General features: G+C 39.0%; 1 protein-coding gene across 1 annotated transcript in view; it reads right to left on the reverse strand.

Moving 5' to 3' along the window:
• BRWD1 (bromodomain and WD repeat domain containing 1) overlaps positions 1–19635 on the reverse strand; it is an 88641-nt gene that overhangs the window by 59320 nt on the left and 9686 nt on the right. The window contains exons 5-14 of the mRNA XM_079767254.1: positions 16546–16696; positions 14371–14469; positions 13864–14024; positions 11464–11685; positions 8776–8876; positions 7383–7453; positions 5758–5858; positions 3881–3921; positions 2763–2861; positions 874–1048 (exon numbers count right to left, since the gene is read on the reverse strand). Coding sequence (XP_079623380.1) covers positions 874–1048; positions 2763–2861; positions 3881–3921; positions 5758–5858; positions 7383–7453; positions 8776–8876; positions 11464–11685; positions 13864–14024; positions 14371–14469; positions 16546–16696 — 1221 coding nt within the window. The remainder of the gene's footprint in view (positions 1–873; positions 1049–2762; positions 2862–3880; positions 3922–5757; positions 5859–7382; positions 7454–8775; positions 8877–11463; positions 11686–13863; positions 14025–14370; positions 14470–16545; positions 16697–19635) is intronic.

The following is a 19635-nucleotide window of genomic DNA, read 5'->3' on the forward strand; positions in this document are numbered from 1 at the left end:
AGTTTCTAATTAAAAATCCATTTGTTAGTATATAAGGGCTTTTCAAAAATGTATTACAGTAATTTATATCAGTATATATACAAATTTCTATTTATTTGATAATATAAATCAAAGAAACATGTTTATTGTTTCTTAATATATTGATTCCATAGCTTTAAAAATAAAATTATAGTTCAAAACATCATGATTTGTTATATTTAACTAGAGGCCTGTGCACAAATTCATGCATGGGTGGGGTCCCTCTGGGTGGTCTGCAGGGATCGGGTGAAACCCGCAGTCCAACGCCACCTGCAGCTCCTCTACCTGCCGCTCCCACATGCTGCTCCTGCTCATCCCAGAGGCCCCACTGTGCCTGCCCCACTGTGCCTGCCCCACTGTGCCTGCCCCACTGTGCCTGCCGCGGGCTCACGCCCCATCAGTCCCAATCGGGAGAGGCTCTCGGTGCTCGCCAGCCATGAGCCCTGCATCTGGCACCCTCCCAAGGGGAGTGGCCTGCGGGATCAGGCTGAAACCGGCTCTCCAACATCCCCGCAGGGGTCCAGGATTGCGAGAGGGTGAAGGCCAGGCTGAGGGACCCCAGCAGTGCACGATTGGGCCAGGGAGGGCCCGAGGGAGGGCTCCAGGGCATGTCCTGCCCATCTTGCTCAGTCCCTATCAGCCAGACCCCAGCAGCAAGCTAACCTACTGGTCAGAGCATCTGCCCCCTGGTGGTCAGTGCACATCATAGCAACTGGTCGACCAATCGACTGTCTGCCCCCTGGTGGTCAGTGCACATCATAGCGAGCAGTTGAGCAGCCTTAGCATATCATTAGCATATTACACTTTGATTGGTTGTTCTGCCATTCGGTCTATTTGCATATTACCCTTTTATTTAATTGGAGGATAAGAACTACCTACCAACAAGTTATGAAGCAGCTGTCCAGTGTAAGAATTCCACACTTTGAGGACATGATCATTCACAGCTGTGACAACAATGCTATCATTCTGATTCCAAGCTATCATTGTTACTTTGGGTTTCATAAACCTTTCCTCTTCGGAGGTTAAGTCCCTAAGGAAAAAATACACAATGTGTAAATTCACTGGGATGGTAGACTATATACAGTGTGTATACAATTCCTTATCTGTACGAAAATCAAGTTCACGTCCTTCCCTTGCCAACTCTATAGAGGGTCCAACAGATGTGACCCTTAACAGATTATCTACAAACAGATTAGGGCAAAACCCAAAGTAAGACAGGATGATTCAGAAGCAGACTAAATAAAGGCAGACTTTTGGGCACTTTCATCTTCATATCCAATATCTAGAAAAGTGCCTGACAAACACTCAATTTGCTGAACTGTAAACAAGACTGTACTCATCTCTTTATAGTTCCCTATAAACTGTTCCTATGGGCCCCATGGTACGAACAGTCTTTGATACATGTCTGCAATGCACTACAGCCTTTATGAAAGTGATATGCGAAGTTTTTCTGTAAAATATAGTCAGAGAAACTGACTATATTGTCCCCCTCCACCCACCCCTACTATAGCGATTTTTTTAAAATTCCAAAAATCTTATCTACAGAAAAGTAAAATTTGTGCATGATATACCCGAGTTGTTTGGGTATTGTTTTTTTTCCATTGATTTTAAAGCAGGGGTGGGGAACGTCCGCCTATGGGCCATATAAGGCCTGAGAAATCATTTGGTCTGGCCCTGCCAAGGCATTAGGGGTAGGTTAATTAAATATTTGACCAAATATAGGAGGCTAATTTTTAAGTTGATAATTTTGTATGACCTGAGAATTGTATTATAAATATCCAAATGGCCCTTGGCAGAAAAAGTTTTAGAGAAAGGAAGTGGGAGGGAAGGAGAGAGGGGGGGAGAAGAATGGAGAGGAAGGGAGAGGGAGGAAGATGGATTTTCTTGTTCTGCTTATTTATGCATTCATTGGTTGATTTTCGTATATGCCCAGACAGGGAATCAAATCTTCAACCGTGGCATATAGGGATGACAATCTAACAAACGAGCTACCCAGCCATGGCATGCCTGAGATATTTCTATAATTTTTTAAGATTATAGGTGGCCTAGCTAGTGTGGCTGAGTGTCAACCTATGAACCAGTCAAGACACATGCCTGGGTTGTGAGCTCAATCCCCAGTAGGGGGCGTGCAGGAGGGAGCCAATAAATGATTCTCATCATTGATGTTTCTCTCTCTCCCTCTCTAAAATCAATAAAAATATATTTTTAAAATTATAGGTGGTTTTATTTTATTTTATTTAAAAGATATATTTTATTGATTTTTCACAAAGAGGAAAGGAGAGGGATAAGAGAGCTAGAAACATCGATGAGAGAGAAACATCAACCAGCTGCCTCCTGCACATCCCCTACCGGGGATGTGCCCGCAACCAATGTACATGCCCTTGACCGGAATCGGACCTGGGACCCTTCAGTCCACAGATGACCGACGCTCTATCCACTGAGCCAAACCGGTTTTGGCAAAAAAAATTATAGGTGGTTTTAAATGCAATACCTAAGAGAAAGTCAATGCTTTGAGAAACAGTAGAATAAATATGTTGTTCTTTCTTACATAAATGTTAAGAACACATTCTTTTGGCTACTTGAGATTTAAGTATCTATATCAGACATGCAGGAGTAGCCATTCACTTCGATTGTAGCTCTTCAGAACAGGACTTTGTCCAGTCCCCTGAACAAAGCAATCAACAAACCAGGGAGAGACCAAGTACTTATGATGTACCTATTTACAACAAAACATCTCAACTTACCCTGAGATTCTAGTAGCCATATCCAATAAAATGCTTCTCCACTCTAACTGTTCAAATCTCCAAATCCGTGCTGTTCCATCTCTGCTACCACTTAAAAACCTTAAAATATACATAAGAGACCTCACACTCATATACATGCCACCAACAGCTACAGTTAAAATCAAAGCAAAAATAAATTTTAACATGGCTATCTTGACTACAGATAAATCTATAGGTGTTAAGTCATCAGAAGACAAAGCTAAACTGAAAAAAATCTGGGTTGCTGGGATTTGCCTGGCTCTATAAAGTAAAGCCTATTTCAAACTCAATCAATAGCTTGTCAAAAAGACTGAGTTTTGAGAAGACAATAGCACCTGGAGGGGAAAAATAAAGGCCATGTGGGAAAATTAATAGGAGCAAAAGCTCCGCTCCATTCTAAGCATCTTAACTCTAAACTCAAATTAATTCATGCTGGCAACTGTGTAAAAATAATCTTTTAACACGTGTTAAAAACTGCAGATTAGGAAAGGCACTTGAGAAACATTGGGAATCACAAAAATATATATAATTTAAGTGATAATTTCATTGCAGGATACAGCACAGTCATTGATAAGAAAAGATTTAACTACTCAAACAAGAAATTTCACCTAATTTTTCTGTAAATCAAAAATTTAGCTGATGTTCAGAATATAGAAAATAAAAGACATGATTAATACAAGACTGCTATAGGACTCATGTCCTTCCTAGGTTTTTTTAAAGATCTCATTATGGTAGCAACCCTCATGCAGTCTAGAAAGAAAGAAAAAATTAGCTGATGTAAGCTAAAGGAGACCTGCATTTGGTCACAGGAGACAGCAGAAACTACAACTTTAAAACTTGCATTTCCTGTGTTTCCCACTGCCCAGACACTTCATTCACACAGGGGTTGGCAAACGTAGGCTTAGAATTGGGAGTACAGGAAACAGAGCTAACACAGCTGTTGTAATAAGCAGCATAGCCTGCATGTCTTTTCCATATGAACCACTGTAAACCTACTTTTGCCCACCTATGTATTTATTTACTAATAAGTACCTGCAATATACAAAGTGACACATTAGCTATATACCTAAATGCATACCCACAAATAAAAACACACTTACCGATCACCATTGTTACAAAATTGGATACTATCAACTTTATCCTAAATCAGGGCAAAAAAACAAGCACATGTCATCATCAGCATAGTTTATAATCAAACAAAAAGAACAAAACAGTTTTAGAGCTAGAAGCACATTTGGTTTAAAGCAAGAGATTCGCACTTGTGCTGCTTAGCCTGTCATTCAAACATGAATTACACATTTAAGTACAAAGACTCTTTATGAATCTAACAGGACTACTAACACCCTCTTGTCTCAAAAACAGACACATGCAGTAAAATATCTGCATAAAAATTGACATCTGTATAAAGTCAAAATATAAAAGTTTAAGCACCTGAAAACACGGCTGAATATGATATTTTACGATTACTTATATGCAAAAAAAAAGTTTAATCCTCTCCAAGGATTTTTGTTTGTTAATCCTCACTAGAGAGCATTTTTTTCCATTGACTCTTAGAGAGAGTGGAAGGAAGGGAGGGATGGGGAAAGAGAGACAGAGAAACATCAACGTGAGAGAGAGACATCAACTGGTCGCCTCCCACACACACCTTGACCAGGACGAGGGATTGAAACTGCAACCCTGGTACGTGCCCTTGACTGGGAATCAAACCCAAGACCCTTTGCTAAGAGAGCCAACGCTCTATACACTGAGCAACACCAGCCAGGGCCCAAGGACTTTTTTTTTTTTTTAATTGCTTTTAGAGGTGGGTAAAGGGAGAAGGAAAGAGGGAAGGAGAGCAGAAGGGAGAGAAAGAGGGGAACATCAATCAGTTGCCTCCCACACATGCCCAGATCAGGGTTCGAACTTACAACCTAGGTGTGTACCCTGACTGGGAATTGAACCCCACAACCCTTTTGGTGCACAGGACAATACTCCAACCAAGCCACCCAGCTGGGGCTTTTTTCTTTTAAAGTGACTTGAATATATGTTTATCGAATAAGCTCACAAAACTTAATTTAGGAGAAAACTCAACTTGACTACTAAAACCAATAATCCAGAATACTGAGTTATCGATAATAATAAAAGCATAATATGCTAATTAGACCGGACAGCTGAACGTCCTTCCAGACAAAGCCGCAGTGGCTGCGAGGGCCGAGGGCCAAAGGCAGGCAGCCGTGGTGGCTGCAAAAGCCAAGGACAGGCAGCTGCTGTGGCCAGCAGTGGCAGCAGAGGCAGGGTGATAGGGGCGGCGCCTTCCCCTGATCAGCCCAGTTGCCTCCTGCAGAGGGAGGCCAGACTGTGGCTTAGCTGTCTCAGTGGGACATCCCCTGAGGGCTCCTGGGCTGTGAGAGAGAGCAGGCCGAGCTGAGGGAGCCCCAACTCCCCAGTGCATGAATTTTCATGCACTGGGCCTCTAGTACATTAATAAAATAACATTCTGATTTCAGGAACTGGGTTAAAATAAATAGGCCTGCTTGAACCTAACATACTCAAATCAACTGTCATAATCAAGATTCTGACTTAGTCCTGGCCAGTGTTGCTCAGTGGTTGGAGCATCAGCCTGCATATTGAAGGGTCTCGTGTTTGATTCCTAACCCAGGTGGGGTGTGTACTGGAGGCAACCAAATGATGTGTTTCTCTCACATTAATGTTTCCCTCCCTCCCTCCCTCCCTCCTTCCCTCCCTCCCTCCCTCCCTCCCTCTCTCTTCCCTCTTCCTCTCTCCTTCCCTCTCTTCCACTCTCTCTAAAAATTAATGGAAAAAATATCCTCGGGTGAGGATATTTAAATACAATTCCTCCTACAATTAAGTTAAAATCTTAACCCAATGAATTCAGTTTTTTAAAAAATCCTTATCTCTTTGTCAGCAATATTTGACTATATACCAATAGGAATATTACTAAAATTAATCTACAGAATTTTAAAACATGAATACTTACAGTGTGGCTTTCAAGTTCTGCGATTTTTTCAGGTGCTTCAAAACCCAAAAAGTACATTCTGATTACATGATCGGTACTACCAGTGGCTAAAAACATACCACCTGAAATAAAAATGTTAAGGTTTAAAAATCCAGTTTATAACAAATATCTGCACAAACCAAATTTCTGTATTGAATTAAGCAAGATCTCTTATCCCAAAAGTTTATTTCAATAGATCCATTTTCCAATTCACTATATAAAGACATTTTAAAATTAATATAGCATTGTGAAATTAGGTTTATAATATGAAATATATATTTGCTCTTCATCCCCATTTATGGCACAGAGCTCCTAAAACCTTTGGAATTTCTTAAGTGACAAAAGTGATAAAGGTGTCTTGATAGTCTTAAACCCATTTCAACCACAACAGAGTTTATTTAACAAAGTGACTTAGAAAGCACCTAAGGAGGAAGGGGAGGGCTGATTGCCAGGAGAACCAAGCTCTGGGGAGGGAAAGGGAGTTTAATCAATCGCCCTAGTCACCGGTTTATTTAATTATGTCTATGTAAGGAAGCCTCCATAAAAACCCAAAAGGACAGATTTCAGAGAGCTTACAAGGAGGAGTTCGTGACAATACTCAGGAGGTCAGAAGCACAAGTGAGATGGGGAGAGGGAGAATCATGTAGGACTGAGCCCATAACCTGTGGCATCTCACTATTCTCTAGGTCAGGGGTGAGGAACACCTTTTTTCTGTCAATAATTATGATGGATAATTATAACAGCATTCACAGGCCATACAAAATTATCAACTTAAAAATTAGCCTGCTATATGTGGTAAGCATTTAATTAACTCACCCCTAATGCCTTGGCAAGGCCGACGACCAAATGATTTCGTGGGCCTTATATGGCCAGAGGGCCAGAAGTTCCCACCCCTGCTCTAGGTAGATAGTATCTGAACTGGGTTCAACTGTAGGGAACCCAGCTGGAGTGAAAGAATTACTTGATGGTGCTGGGGGAAAAATCAGATGGGGCTTTAATTTTTAAAAGTTAATTCAATATGGAAATGTTCGTTATTGCCCCATTTTATTAGTTGTGGCAACGACCTTAAGTGCTGCTGCTCTTAAATATGTTTGGCAAAAGGGGCTCTGCTTTCTAGACAACTTTACATACCTAAACCTAACTATGGAATATAAAGTTCACTTGCTGAAGTTTTCAGACTTTTATAGGGAAAACGTCCTTGACCTCTCCTAAATGGAAAGATTAGCACACAAGTTCACTGTGGAAGAAAAGAAAATGGGTAATTATTTCACCAAGATGTGTGGAAAACAAATTTAAACCACCAAAAATATGCCATTTAGCCTAAGGAAAAAATCACAATTTTGGTATATCATACACCTGGGACACGTGACTCAGAAATCGCTGATGTGAACTCCTAGAGCTTCCTCTTCTACCACTGACTCTGATTACTACTCAACATCATAAAAAGGCAGAATGGGGGAGTAAAGACAAGAAGGTGGCTAATGAAATGAACATCACAGATTAAACCTAAAGAAATGAACAAAGTCATTTACCATCTGTCTGATAAAGGCTCTTAGCCTAAGCGGTCATTCAATAAATGCTAAAGTTAAACTGAAAGAAGTGCTTACCAACACTAAAAGAAGAACAAAGCATCTGAACGCCTGGTCTGGGCTTTTCAGTAAACTTCAAGGGACGTGCACTATAAAAGATGTTTTAAAATACATTAGTTATACATGTTAACATGGTTTAAATATTGATTTTAAGCTAACTTTAAATATTACGATGTTATTTCTATAGTGCCTCACAGTATACCAAGTATTTCCACATATGCTATTATAGCTACATGGGTTTTAGAAGACTGTTCAATCCCCATCTTCACACTGATCTTACCACACAGAAAGAGCAGGCCTACTAACCCCATCTTGTCACTGAGGTGACTGCAGCTCAGAGAGTCTAAATGATCCCATTATCAAGGCTGCAGCGCAGAGCATAAAACCACCAGGTATAGACTGTCCAACAAAAATGAAATGCAAGCAACATGTATAACTTTAAATTTTTTAGAAGTCACATTAAAAGTAAAAGGAGCCCTAGCTGGTTTAACTCAGTGGATAGAGCGTCAGCCTGCAGACATAAGGGTCCCAAGTTTGATTACGGTCAAAGGCACATGCCCGGGTTGCAGGCTCGATCCCCAGTAGAGGGCATATAGGGAGCAATCGATCAATGATTCTCTCTCATCATTGATGTTTCTCCCTCTCCCTTCCTCTCTGAAATCAATAAAAATATATTTTTTTTAAAAAGTAAAAGAAAATAAAGTAACTTTATTTCATTTAACCCCATATATCCAATATATCACAACATTAGTAATATTTTAATGAGAACTTTAGATTCTTTCCTTCACATTAATTCTTTGAAATCTTTCAGAGCATAATGAACACTTATAACACACCTCAATTTGAACATTTTCATCAAATACCATATTCAGTTTTCTTAAAACTTACAGCTGAAAAACTAAATTCACATACTCAAGTGGTTTGAAATATGCCTACAAGTTTTGTAATAACTAAATCAAGTATCAATATTTAAATCTAATTTAATTCAGTTCCTCAATTACACTAGTCTCATATGAAGTGCTTGATAGTCACATGTGGCCAGTACGTACTGTATTGGGACAGCACAGGTCCAAAATCCAGGGCTTCTGATTCTTCAATGACCCTGCCTAAACTTCTATGTATCTAATACTTTTCAAAATGTTTCACATACATACTATCTCTTTTTTTTTCTTTCACAAAAATGTGCCCACTGACATAGAATAGCTATGCTTCTCTTACATATCCAACTATTTAAATAGAAAATTGTAAACAGTAAGTAGTTGATATGGCACATATCCTGTTTATAATAAAAATTAAGTTCAAAAGTAAAAAGCCAACTACAATCTATAATTTCTCTTTATAACCAAACTTCATTAGACTAAACCATAACAACATTAAAGAAGAATATGTTAATACTAACAAAGTCACTTACCTAAATTTCAGAGATTCTAAATCCCACTGCCAAAAACAAACTGTCCCGTCAGCACCAGTAGAAACCATGTATCTTTGAGAGCCTTTGGCCATTGGGCTAAACTAAAAAACAATAACATATACAAGTCAGTTTCCTGAGCTTCTACGAATGTTGGAGTTTAAAGTTTTTCAAAATTAACATCAACTGACTCCCTAAAATATAAGAAATCCAAAAATATAGGTGACACTATTATAGTGAAAACATAACCTATAAAAAAGTAAAAGTCTATCTTGCCCTGGCTGGTGTTAGTAAGTGGTTAGAGCGGCAGCCTGTGCACTGAAGAGTTCGATTCCTGGTCAAGGACATGTACCTGGGTTGCAGGGTCAATCCTGGGCCAAAGTTGGGCACATGCAGGAGTCAGCTGATCAATGTGTCTCTCTCTCCCTGCCTTTCTCCCTCCCTCCCTCCCTCCCTTCCACTCTCTCTAAAAATCAATGGAAAAAATATCTTCATGTGAGGATTAACAACAACAAAAAAAGTAAATTCAAATTAACTTATAAATGTAATGTGATCTCAGTAAGATTATTTTCAAAACTAATAAACAAGAAGAGTCAGAAAAACTTTTACAAAGAAAAAGTCAATCTGAAAGCACATCACCAAGCCTCAATAATCAAAACTATGGGCCACAGTAATTACATTGACAGAATGACCAGTAGAAAAAAGATAAACTCCAAATTGGACCCTAATATAAGACTTAAGTAAGATAAAGGTGCCAGCTCAAATCAGCTGGACAAACAATGAATCTCTGCATAAATGGTAAAGGGATAAACAATAGAGGAAAAAAGCTGGATCTATCCTCCAGACTGTACACAAGATAAATTCCAAGTGAATCACAATTTAAACATTTTTTAAAAACCCATAAACATAATATAAGAAAATGCAAAAATCATGCTGTAACTTTAGAATAGGACTGAGATTTGTATTTAATAAAATATCAACTGTGCTACACAAACAAGCTAGAGAAAGAAGTTTGATTTGGTCCAGAGATATCCAAGAAGGCTTAAAAGATGAAGAGGAAAACACAAAGAAAATAAGAAACACATACTAGGCAAAGAAATAATATGAACAAAAGTACAAACTTGGTAGAGAATATGGTATATGACAGCAATTGAAATACCTATATGACTAAAGTGTTCATTTTTGGAAGCGGTGGTGAAATGAGTAGAGAATCTGGGCCCAATAACAGCAAAGTAAGAGCTGTAGTGATCAAATAAAACACTAAAGGCAACAAAAAGATTTGTCTGATGGCAATCCTATCTAATAAAAGAGTAATGTGCAGATTGATCATCACTGCAACACACAATATAGCTGCCCCCATGTGGTCAAAGATCCTGCCCCCATGTGGACACAAGATGGCCACCACAGATGGCCAGCAGGAGAGGGCAGTTGGGAGGCACCTGGCCTGCAAGAGAGGGCAGTTGAGAAGGACCAGGCCTGCAAGGGAGGGCAGTTGTGAGAGGGACCAGGCCTGCAAGGGAGGGCAGTTGAGAGGGACCAGGCCTGCAAGGGAGGGCAGTTGGAGGTGATCAACCCTGCAGGAGAGGGCAGTTAGGAGTGACCAGGCCGGCAGAGGAGGGAAGTTGGGGGCAAACAGGCTGGCAGCGAAGTGGTTAGGGGGTGATCAGGCTGGCAGGCAGAAGCGGTTAGGGGCAATCAGGAAGGCAGGCAGGCAAGCAGTTGGGAGCCAACAGTCCTGGATTGTGAGAGGGATGTCCGACTACCCGTTTAGGCCCGATCCCAGCGGGCAGTCGGACATCCCTCCCGGGGTCCCAGATTGGAGAGGGTACAGGCTGGGCTGAAGGACAATCCCCGCCGTGCACGAATTTCGTGCACCGGGCCTCTAGTATATAATATTGATTGAAAGAAAGCAGGTAAGATAAAGAGCCAAGAATCAATCCAAACAATCTAATTAATCTAGGAACCTTAACCGAGACCTTTCCTTCCCCCAGAATGGGGAGGAAAGCCAGGAAGAAAGAAATGCAACTTGCTGCCTCAGGAGACATTCAAGACAAGGAGCTTAGCAAAGAAAGACCGGGACTGCCAGTAGCAGAAAAGAGGAAAAACATGTTTTAGTGATTTTTTTACATGATTCACATACTTATCATTATAACATCTCAGAGAGTATAGTTTATAATCTGTTTTGTTATTTTTATATACTTTGTAAGGGAGGCAGGATTTAACCTATGACTTCAAAGAAGCTTCTTCCAATCTCCATCTCATCAAGTATACAAAATGAAGGGTTTAAATGATGAAAGTGACTATTTAAACTTAAGTTCTAGAATATGAACTAAAAATTAGTTTAAATATACTTTGGCAAATTTAATTAGCTTATCAAAATCCACAAATGTAGAAAAACTATTAACCTCTCACCAGTTTGTAATTGACTCATTTAGTTCAACCATAAACTGAAAAGAAGCAGTAAGTCATCCATTAAGCCTGCACTTAAATTAGCTCTAACCGCATTACATATTTATTAAATCACCCTTCCAAGATTCATGGAAGTATGATTAATTATATATTTTTTCTTTATTACTAAATTTAAAATAGATAATATAATTACTAAGCATTTTACTATTTCTTATCTCCAAAGAGAAAGAGTTTTAAAAGAAAAGAAGACAGTATACAATGTGCCCATGAACATGAGTTTACCTGTAAAGATGTAATTGACCCTGTGTGTCCTTGGAGCACAGCAACTGGGGCACAAGTTCTTAAGCACCACACTCTAATTATTTTATCACAGCTCCCTGCAGCAATCATTGTATTCTCATAGTTTACTGCCATATCTGAAATTTCTGCAGAATGACCTCTTAATGTGGATAATAGGCGGCCATTGTGTGTTGACCAAATCTTCACCAAACAATCATCTGAACCCTAAGAAAAAAAAAAATCCCAAAATAAATGTTAATATGAAGTCTTTCACATCATTTAAGAGTACCATTTACATGTCACTCAAGTTATCTATAACTCCTCCTCTTTCCAACTGTAAAATTCTCCATAGATTACAAGACTCATGCTGAGAACATTATAAAGTTTTTTCTTCAAACCGAAGAATATCTACCTAAAGATATTGTAAGGCTTTCATTTCTATGAATCAGATCACATTATAAATACTATCTTCCCAAAATTCTCTGCCAAGTAATAAGTCCAACTAGAAGTTCATGGCTCGCCCAGAAAGTGTTGCTCAGTGGTTAGTGTCAGCCTGCACACTGGAGGGTTTCGGGTTCAATTCCCAGTCAGGGTGTATGCCGGAAGCAACCTATCATGTCTCTCTATCACATTGATGCTTCTGTCTCTTTATCTCTGTCTCCTTCCTTCTTCCCTCCATTCTACTCTCTAAAAAATCCATGGAGCCCAGCCGGTGTGACTCAGTGGCTGAGCGAACCAGGAGGTCCTGGTTCGCTTCCCAGGCAGGGCACAAATCTAGGTTGTGGGCTCAATCCCCAGTAGAGGGCATGCAGGAGGCAGCCAATCAATTGATGTTTCTATCTCTCCCTCTCCCTTCCTCTCTGAAATCAATAAAAAAGTATTTTTTTAAATATATTTTTATTTATTTCAGAGAGGAATGGAGAGGGAGAGATAGAAACATCAATGATGAGAGAGAATCACTGATAGGCTGCCTCCTGCACACCCTCCCACTAGGGATCGAGCCCACAACCCGGGCATGTGCCCTTGACCAGAATCGAACTCGGGACCCTTCAGTCCGCAGGCCAATGCTCTATCCACTGAGCAAAACCGGCCAGGGCAATAAAAAAGTATTTTGGAAAAAAATATCCTTGGATGAGGATTAAAAAATAAAAGTTCGTGGCTCACCTATTTCAATGACAATGGTTAAGTGTCAGTTTTGTTCACATCAAGCTAAATAACTTGATAAGTGTTAGGACAGATCTACATTTCACAGGCTGAAATACAAGAGTGTTCCCAGAAATAACTAAAAAATAATGGAATAGCACCCTCATTTTAAATAACCAAACAACAGAGTCTAAAACTTATAGTACCAGCCAACATCTATCCATTCCATAAATATTTGAGTAGAGTATCTACTCTGAATCTCACAACTGAGAAATAAAATTTGAACAAGAAGTCCATCCTAATTGTCCCTTAAAACATTAAAAATGTAAATTAAATTCTAAATAGTTACATATAGTTTTATAATAATTATAAAATAATATTTCAGTGTTTAAGTAATCAATTTCCCTGGATTGGTGAGTACTCAATGTGAATATGAATTATGAATCACCTGTAGAGAACTAGATATTGGTGGGAGGAATTTTGGGTTGATTTTGGTTAATACACATAGTAGAAATTAATCTAACTGAGTAGGTCTAGAATGGGCTAAAAAGTATTAGGAATGCATAAGCATCCTTGACGATAATGCCCAACAACCACACACTGCTCTAAATCAATGTCTCACAACCACCACACAAGGCCATGGCTATCTGCATCTGAATCACCTGGGAAACTAAATAAAAATGCACGTATAGCCCAGCTGGTGTGGGTCAGTGGTTGAGCACTGACCCATGAACCAAGAGGTTACTGGGGTTCAATTCACAGTCAGGGTACATGCCCAGGTTTTGGGCTTGATCCCCAATAGGGTCATGCAGGAGGCAGCTGATTGGTGTTTTTTTCTCATCAATGTTTCTATCTCTCTAAATTCAATAAAAAAATTTTTTTAGAAAGGCAAATTTGCCCAGCCAGCATGGCTCAGTGGTTGAGCATCGAGCTGCGAACCAGGAGATCACAGTTCAATTTCCGGTCAGGACACATGCCCAAGTTGCGGGCTTGATCCCCAGTGTGAGGCGTAGAAGGCAGCCGATCAATGATTCTCTCCCATCATTGATGTTTCTATCTCTCCCTCTCCCTTCCTCTCTGAAATCAGTAAAAACTATTTTTTTTAAAAGGCAAATTTATGGGCCCACACTGGACCTACTGAATCTAAATCCTGAGAAAGGAAACATGGAATGTATGTATTTTTTAAGACTTCTTAAAAGATTCTGGTGAACACCAAAGTGCTCCAGATGATAACAAATGGAGTTTAAAATGTTAACTCACTGTAAAGATTCTATGTCCTGTCCTATCAAATGCTACACAGTAAACAGCAGATAGATGTCCAAGAATCCTTCTGTGCATTTTTATATGCTGGTACATGGTTCCTGGAAATGCTGTGCTAAAAGTGGAACACCCTGTGAGTTGTTTGCCTCGATGTATCTCCACTAGGAAATAAAAACAACAAAAATGGTTAAGGGGGTGCCAGTATGTAAAAAGCTAAGAAGAACTCCAAAACAAAAACCTATGTTCAAGAAACAAGGATACAAGTTTCTTTCTAGTTCTGTTCTACTACAATCACTGGTACAGACTTTTTATTATAATAAAATTGTTTCATTAATTTTTATTACTTTTAATAATTATTTTAGAAAAACAAATGTGAAAATTGATCCTTGTTACTACTAAAACAACATACTACCAGTATTTCCTTTTACATTTTAGCATAGCAGTTACAAAATTGGTCAAGAAATTGAAAGAATGGGATCAGAAATCCGAAAGGCCAGCCTCACTCACCAAGGCTTGGTGGGTAACCGTAATTCACGGGCATTTCGGGAGGTCTTCCTCTGTGAAGAGCAGCAAAGGCAGAGCCCTTCCACACTGTGTGCCTGCAGTCTTTAAAATGAATTTTAGATACACATAAAATCTTGAAAGTTAACCCCAAGAAAGATTTTATAGAATACTTACGTATATTTTAATAAACTGTTTATTCAAAGTTTTACCAACTAATAATATACTTTAACAGAAAAGCCCTAGAAGTTTATTAGACTATTTCTGAGGGGGGAAAAAATTTAAGACATCTCAGATACAACAACAACTAACATTGTGTAGCACTTTACAATTTACAAAGTGCTTTCCACATACATTATCTCATGGAATCCTCACAACAACCCTGTGAGGTAGGTATTAATCGCCAATTTACAAGTGAGGTAACTGAGGCTCAAAGGTTCCAGGACCTTTAAAAAGAGATCCACTACAAATGAGCAGTCAAGATGGGCCACAAAACCAGGTCTTTTGACTCCAAGTCCCATTCAATGCCAAATAAGTTTTTTATTTTCCAATGCGGAATTATTCCATACAATATTAACAATAAAAAGTCTTAATCACAACTGATTCAACTTTCCAAAAATGGAAATTTTTGTAGGGAAATTTTTAAGTCTTTGATTTACATGAAAATCCTTGATTTAATTAAGTATTTAAATGTTACTGACTTTTAAAATTAATATTGGCCAGTATTACCATGACTTTAATCTCCTCCGGAAATACTGACAAAATTAAAATGGCTTTCCTCTTGTTTAAGGGTCATCGATGATCTTTATACAAGAGCTTATATGTAGGACCTGTGAGTCTGAACACTAATCCTAATATCCCATCCCCCTTTGACCTACCAGTGAATGTACCAAGAAAAAAGTCTGCCCCTCTATAGGAGAAAGCAGCAGAACACAGACTATGCTGTGCTAGAAATTAGCTTCTGCACAACTGAAAGAGGACGGGAAGAAAGGCATCCTACTAAACCTCCACTGAGCCTCGGGTGCCCCAAACAAACAGGCATATTACGTTTTACATGAATGAATTCATTACCACTATCATGATCAAAGAGCAGTTACTAGGCATCCTCCGTGGCACTAGTACAAAACAGACAGAGAAATATAGTCCCTACCCCTAGGGCAGCTTGCTGAAGTCTCTTCTAAGGTCTGCCAGTTCTAAAGTAGTGCTCATCACAAAACGACATTGAGCTTGACACAAGTAAAGAAAACAGGCTACCCAGGCAACAACTATATAACAACCTAAAACAGAATAATTACAAGGTGAATAGGGACACAGAAGAAAGAAGAATATGAACAGTTTCCTGATTCAAGCCACAGTGTGGCATAGCCATAGAGCACTAAGAAACAACTAAAGCTGACAAACCGGTCTGGCATGGAACCAAGAAGGAGACTGGTTCTTTCTCAGTCAAGCTTTATACTGGTGGTACATCTAAAAGGCAGCATCATGTGAGCAAGAGATCTTAAAAATAATCACGGGGATGAACTTGATGTATGCTCAAGATCAGAAGAACCAACATTCTTGCCATTTGCAGTTAAGCCACGTTGTATACATAGATCATATCACATACATGTACTTAGTCTGAGTGATTTATACCAAGCTAACAGAGAAGGAACAGCAATTCCAACAGTTTGCTACCACATAACTTAGCAAAAAAATGAAGTTGGTGAAAAAAGAACCATGCAATTATACATTTTGGGTGTTTTTCAAACTGCTACCAAATTTAGAAAATCACTTTCCCTTTATAGCAAAGGGCTTTCAAAGATCTAAATATCAAATGAAATACTTCTAGCATTTAAAGAGTTTATTAGACACATACAATTACATTCAATGAAGTTATAAGTGAGCTACAAAATGGAAAATTAAGAACTCACATTGATAAAACCTCAAACACATCTCTGTATAAATTCAAACTTTTTAGCTTAACATCTATACCTTCATTTTTTTTAATGCAGAAGGACCCATTAAACACTTATGCAATAAAATTCAATGTCTATGCTAAATGCAGAGAATTTTATATTTATAGTCCACAGCATGGTATATTGTTACATATCACCTTTCTTCCACAATGCTCACGTTACTTCACAATTATGATAATTATTAAACTAGTAATACAAAGCAGAACACTTCTTCAAATTAAGGTACCTTTTGCTGTACGTAGCAAAGACTGCCTTCCTGCACCAAGTAAAGAAGTGACTCTTGAAATACTGGGTGGAATTTCTTTATCCAACATGGGACCGATGCGCTGGCATATTTGCAACAGATGATCAGGAGCCACATGCTTATTGGACAAGACCTAAGTGGAGAGCAAGTTTTAAAAGCATTTTATAATAGTACCAAAAATATTAAATACCTAGAAAAAAGTCTGACAAAACGTGAAAAACATGTACAATGAAAACGATAAAACATTACTAAAATAAAGAAGATTTAAATAAAATAGACCCAGTAAATTAATGTAAAGATTCAAAGCTATCCCAAACAAAATCCAGGCATGTTTTTTATAGAAATTGAAAATTTCAATCTAAAATTAATATGCAAATGCAATGGCCTACAAAAGCCAAAGCACCTTAAAAAAAAAAGTTGAGAGTTAACAATATCTGACTTCATAGCTTGTTATATAAGGATAACTGATTTTTTATAAAGGTTCAAAGAAGAAAAGATAATCTTTTGAACAAATGGTGCTGAAATAAATAGATATCCATTTGTCAAAAATAATAACTTCGATCCAAAATCATACCATAAACAAAAATTATCTCAAGGTAGAGCATTGATTTAAAAGTATAATCTAAAGCCATAAAACTTATATAATAAAACACTGGAAAAAATCTTTATGACGTAAAATTAGGCAAATATTTCTAATGACACCAAAAACACAATCCACAAAAACAAATTAATAAATTGGACTTCATCGAAATGAACAACTTGGTTTTTTTTTCAAAAGGCACTGTTAAGAGAATGAAGACGACCCACAGACTAAAAGAATGTATTTGCAAATCACTTATCTGAAAAGGACTTGCAAAATTCAATAGTTGAAAAAACAAACCTTATTTTTAAAACGGGCAAAAGATTTGAATGAACACTTCACCAAAGAAGATATATAGATGGCAAACACATGAAACGATACTCAGCATCACTGGTAACTGATGAATACAAAATAAAAACATGAGATATCATGTGTGCAGGGGGCAACAAGTGACAGAACACCCAATCACACACCCCAGGGATGACTCATAGTCTGAGTGTCATCTTGGGAAATGCCTTGAAAGCGTCAACATAATTCTAATTTTATCAGTGGGTGTCCCCCTTGCGGGGCACCCGGATGAGTGGTTCCCAGAAGCTAGTAAAACACCAGACTCCTGCCTGGCACCACCTGGTGGGGGGAGAAGCTCAGACACACCCCACCGGTGACCAGGCGTTTCATTTCCAGGAAGACAAGAGCACCAGGTGGCCCCCGCCCAGTGACAGGACCATGATGCAGTGGGGCAGGGGGTTGGGGCAAAGTCTGTGGGAGAATAGCCAGGTCTCCTGACTCCCCGAGGGCCCAGTCATCCCTAAACTTCCAAGAGGACACCCTTATAGAAAAGCCACTATCAACATCTTCAAACATTTACATGTAAATATAGGCAAATGTAAAGACTTACTAGTAAAACTGAGGCTCTACCAGAGGTCTTTTCCAAGCAGAAGTCTCTCAATTTGGAACCAGCTTCAAGTACACAACCGATACCAGATAAAAGTGGGTAGGACACTCTCCTGACCCACAAGAGATGTGGTTAAGAGTCCTAGCTTTACAACTAACTAGTTATGGAATCTTGGACAAGGTATTTTCTAAGACCCCAATTCTTATTCAAAAATTAACAATAGGCAAAATTATGGGCTTACAAATTACATACACACCTAAGTATTTTAAGGTTTTGACTAATTCCTCTCTACATTAATGATAATAGCTAACATTTACATAGTGATTACAGACACTAAGAACTTTATATATACTAACTTATTATACCTCCCAACTATTTATCCTCATTTTACAGATATAAACACACAAGGCACAGGCATTAAATAACCTGCCCAGAATCGAAGAGCTACTAAGTAAATGGCAAAGCTAAAAATATAAACCCAAGCTGTCTAGTTCTGCAACTCTCCATCACTGGATCATTGTAATCAGCTCTACTACCTCTTTTTTAAAAATATATATATTTTAAAAACCGGTTTGGCTCAGTGGATAAAAATATATATATATTATTGATTTTTTACAGAGAGGAAGGGAGAGGGATAGAGTTAGAAACATCGATGAGAGAGAAACATCCATCAGCTGCCTCCTGCACACACCCTACTGTGGATGTGCCCGCAACCAAGGTACATGCCCTTGACCGGAATCGAACCTGGGACCCTTGAATCCACAGGCCGACGCTCTATCCACTGAGCCAAACCGGTTAGGGTTGCTCTACTACATCTTAATAAAAGTAGTCAGTAATTAAATAATCAAGCAATATCGTAAGACTTTTAGAGTCCAAGTGGCCTCACAATATTTAAAGCCAAATATGTGCAAATTGATTAACATCAGTATAGAATTTTTCCTAAGCAGTTAGATTTTCACATTCAAATCTCATATACCTAATGCAACAGAAATACTAAAATGAGTCTCAGTCTAATTCTGAATAATGCATGCATAATTCATCCTACACTGTTGTTATTGCATAACTGTAACACAGAAGTTTTGTGTTCAAAATGCCACTTCCAATTTCTACTCAAAAAAGGAAAGACAGTAGCTCTGACCAGGTCGCTCAGTTGGTTAGAGCAGCATCTTGATATGCCAAGGTGGTGGATTTGATCCCCCCTCAGAGCACATACAAGAATCAATCAATGGCCCTGGCTGGTTTGGCTCAGTGGACAGAGCATTAGCCTGGGGACTGAAGGGTCCCAGGTTCCTCAGGTTGAGGGCGATGCCCGGTAGGGGGCGTGCAGGAGGCAGCTTATCAATGATTCTCTCTCATCATTGATGTTTCTCTCTCTCTCTCTCTCCCCCCCCCCCCACTCTCCCTCTCCCTCTCCCTTCCTCTCTGAAATCAATAAAAATATATTTTTTTTAAAAAAAAAAACAAAAAAACTTTGAACCCAGTTGGCAGGAGTGGCGCCTGGGACAGGGGCTTTGTTTGGCGGCAGCTGCAGGCTTCAATCTGGGCTGGCCTGCGATGGAGCCCACCGCGGGGAGCAAGAAGGAGAGTGGAAGAGGTG

Source organism: Cnephaeus nilssonii (genome assembly GCF_951640355.1).
Source record: "Cnephaeus nilssonii genome assembly, chromosome: 3".
In the NCBI taxonomy this organism is placed as follows: Eukaryota; Metazoa; Chordata; class Mammalia; order Chiroptera; family Vespertilionidae; genus Cnephaeus; species Cnephaeus nilssonii.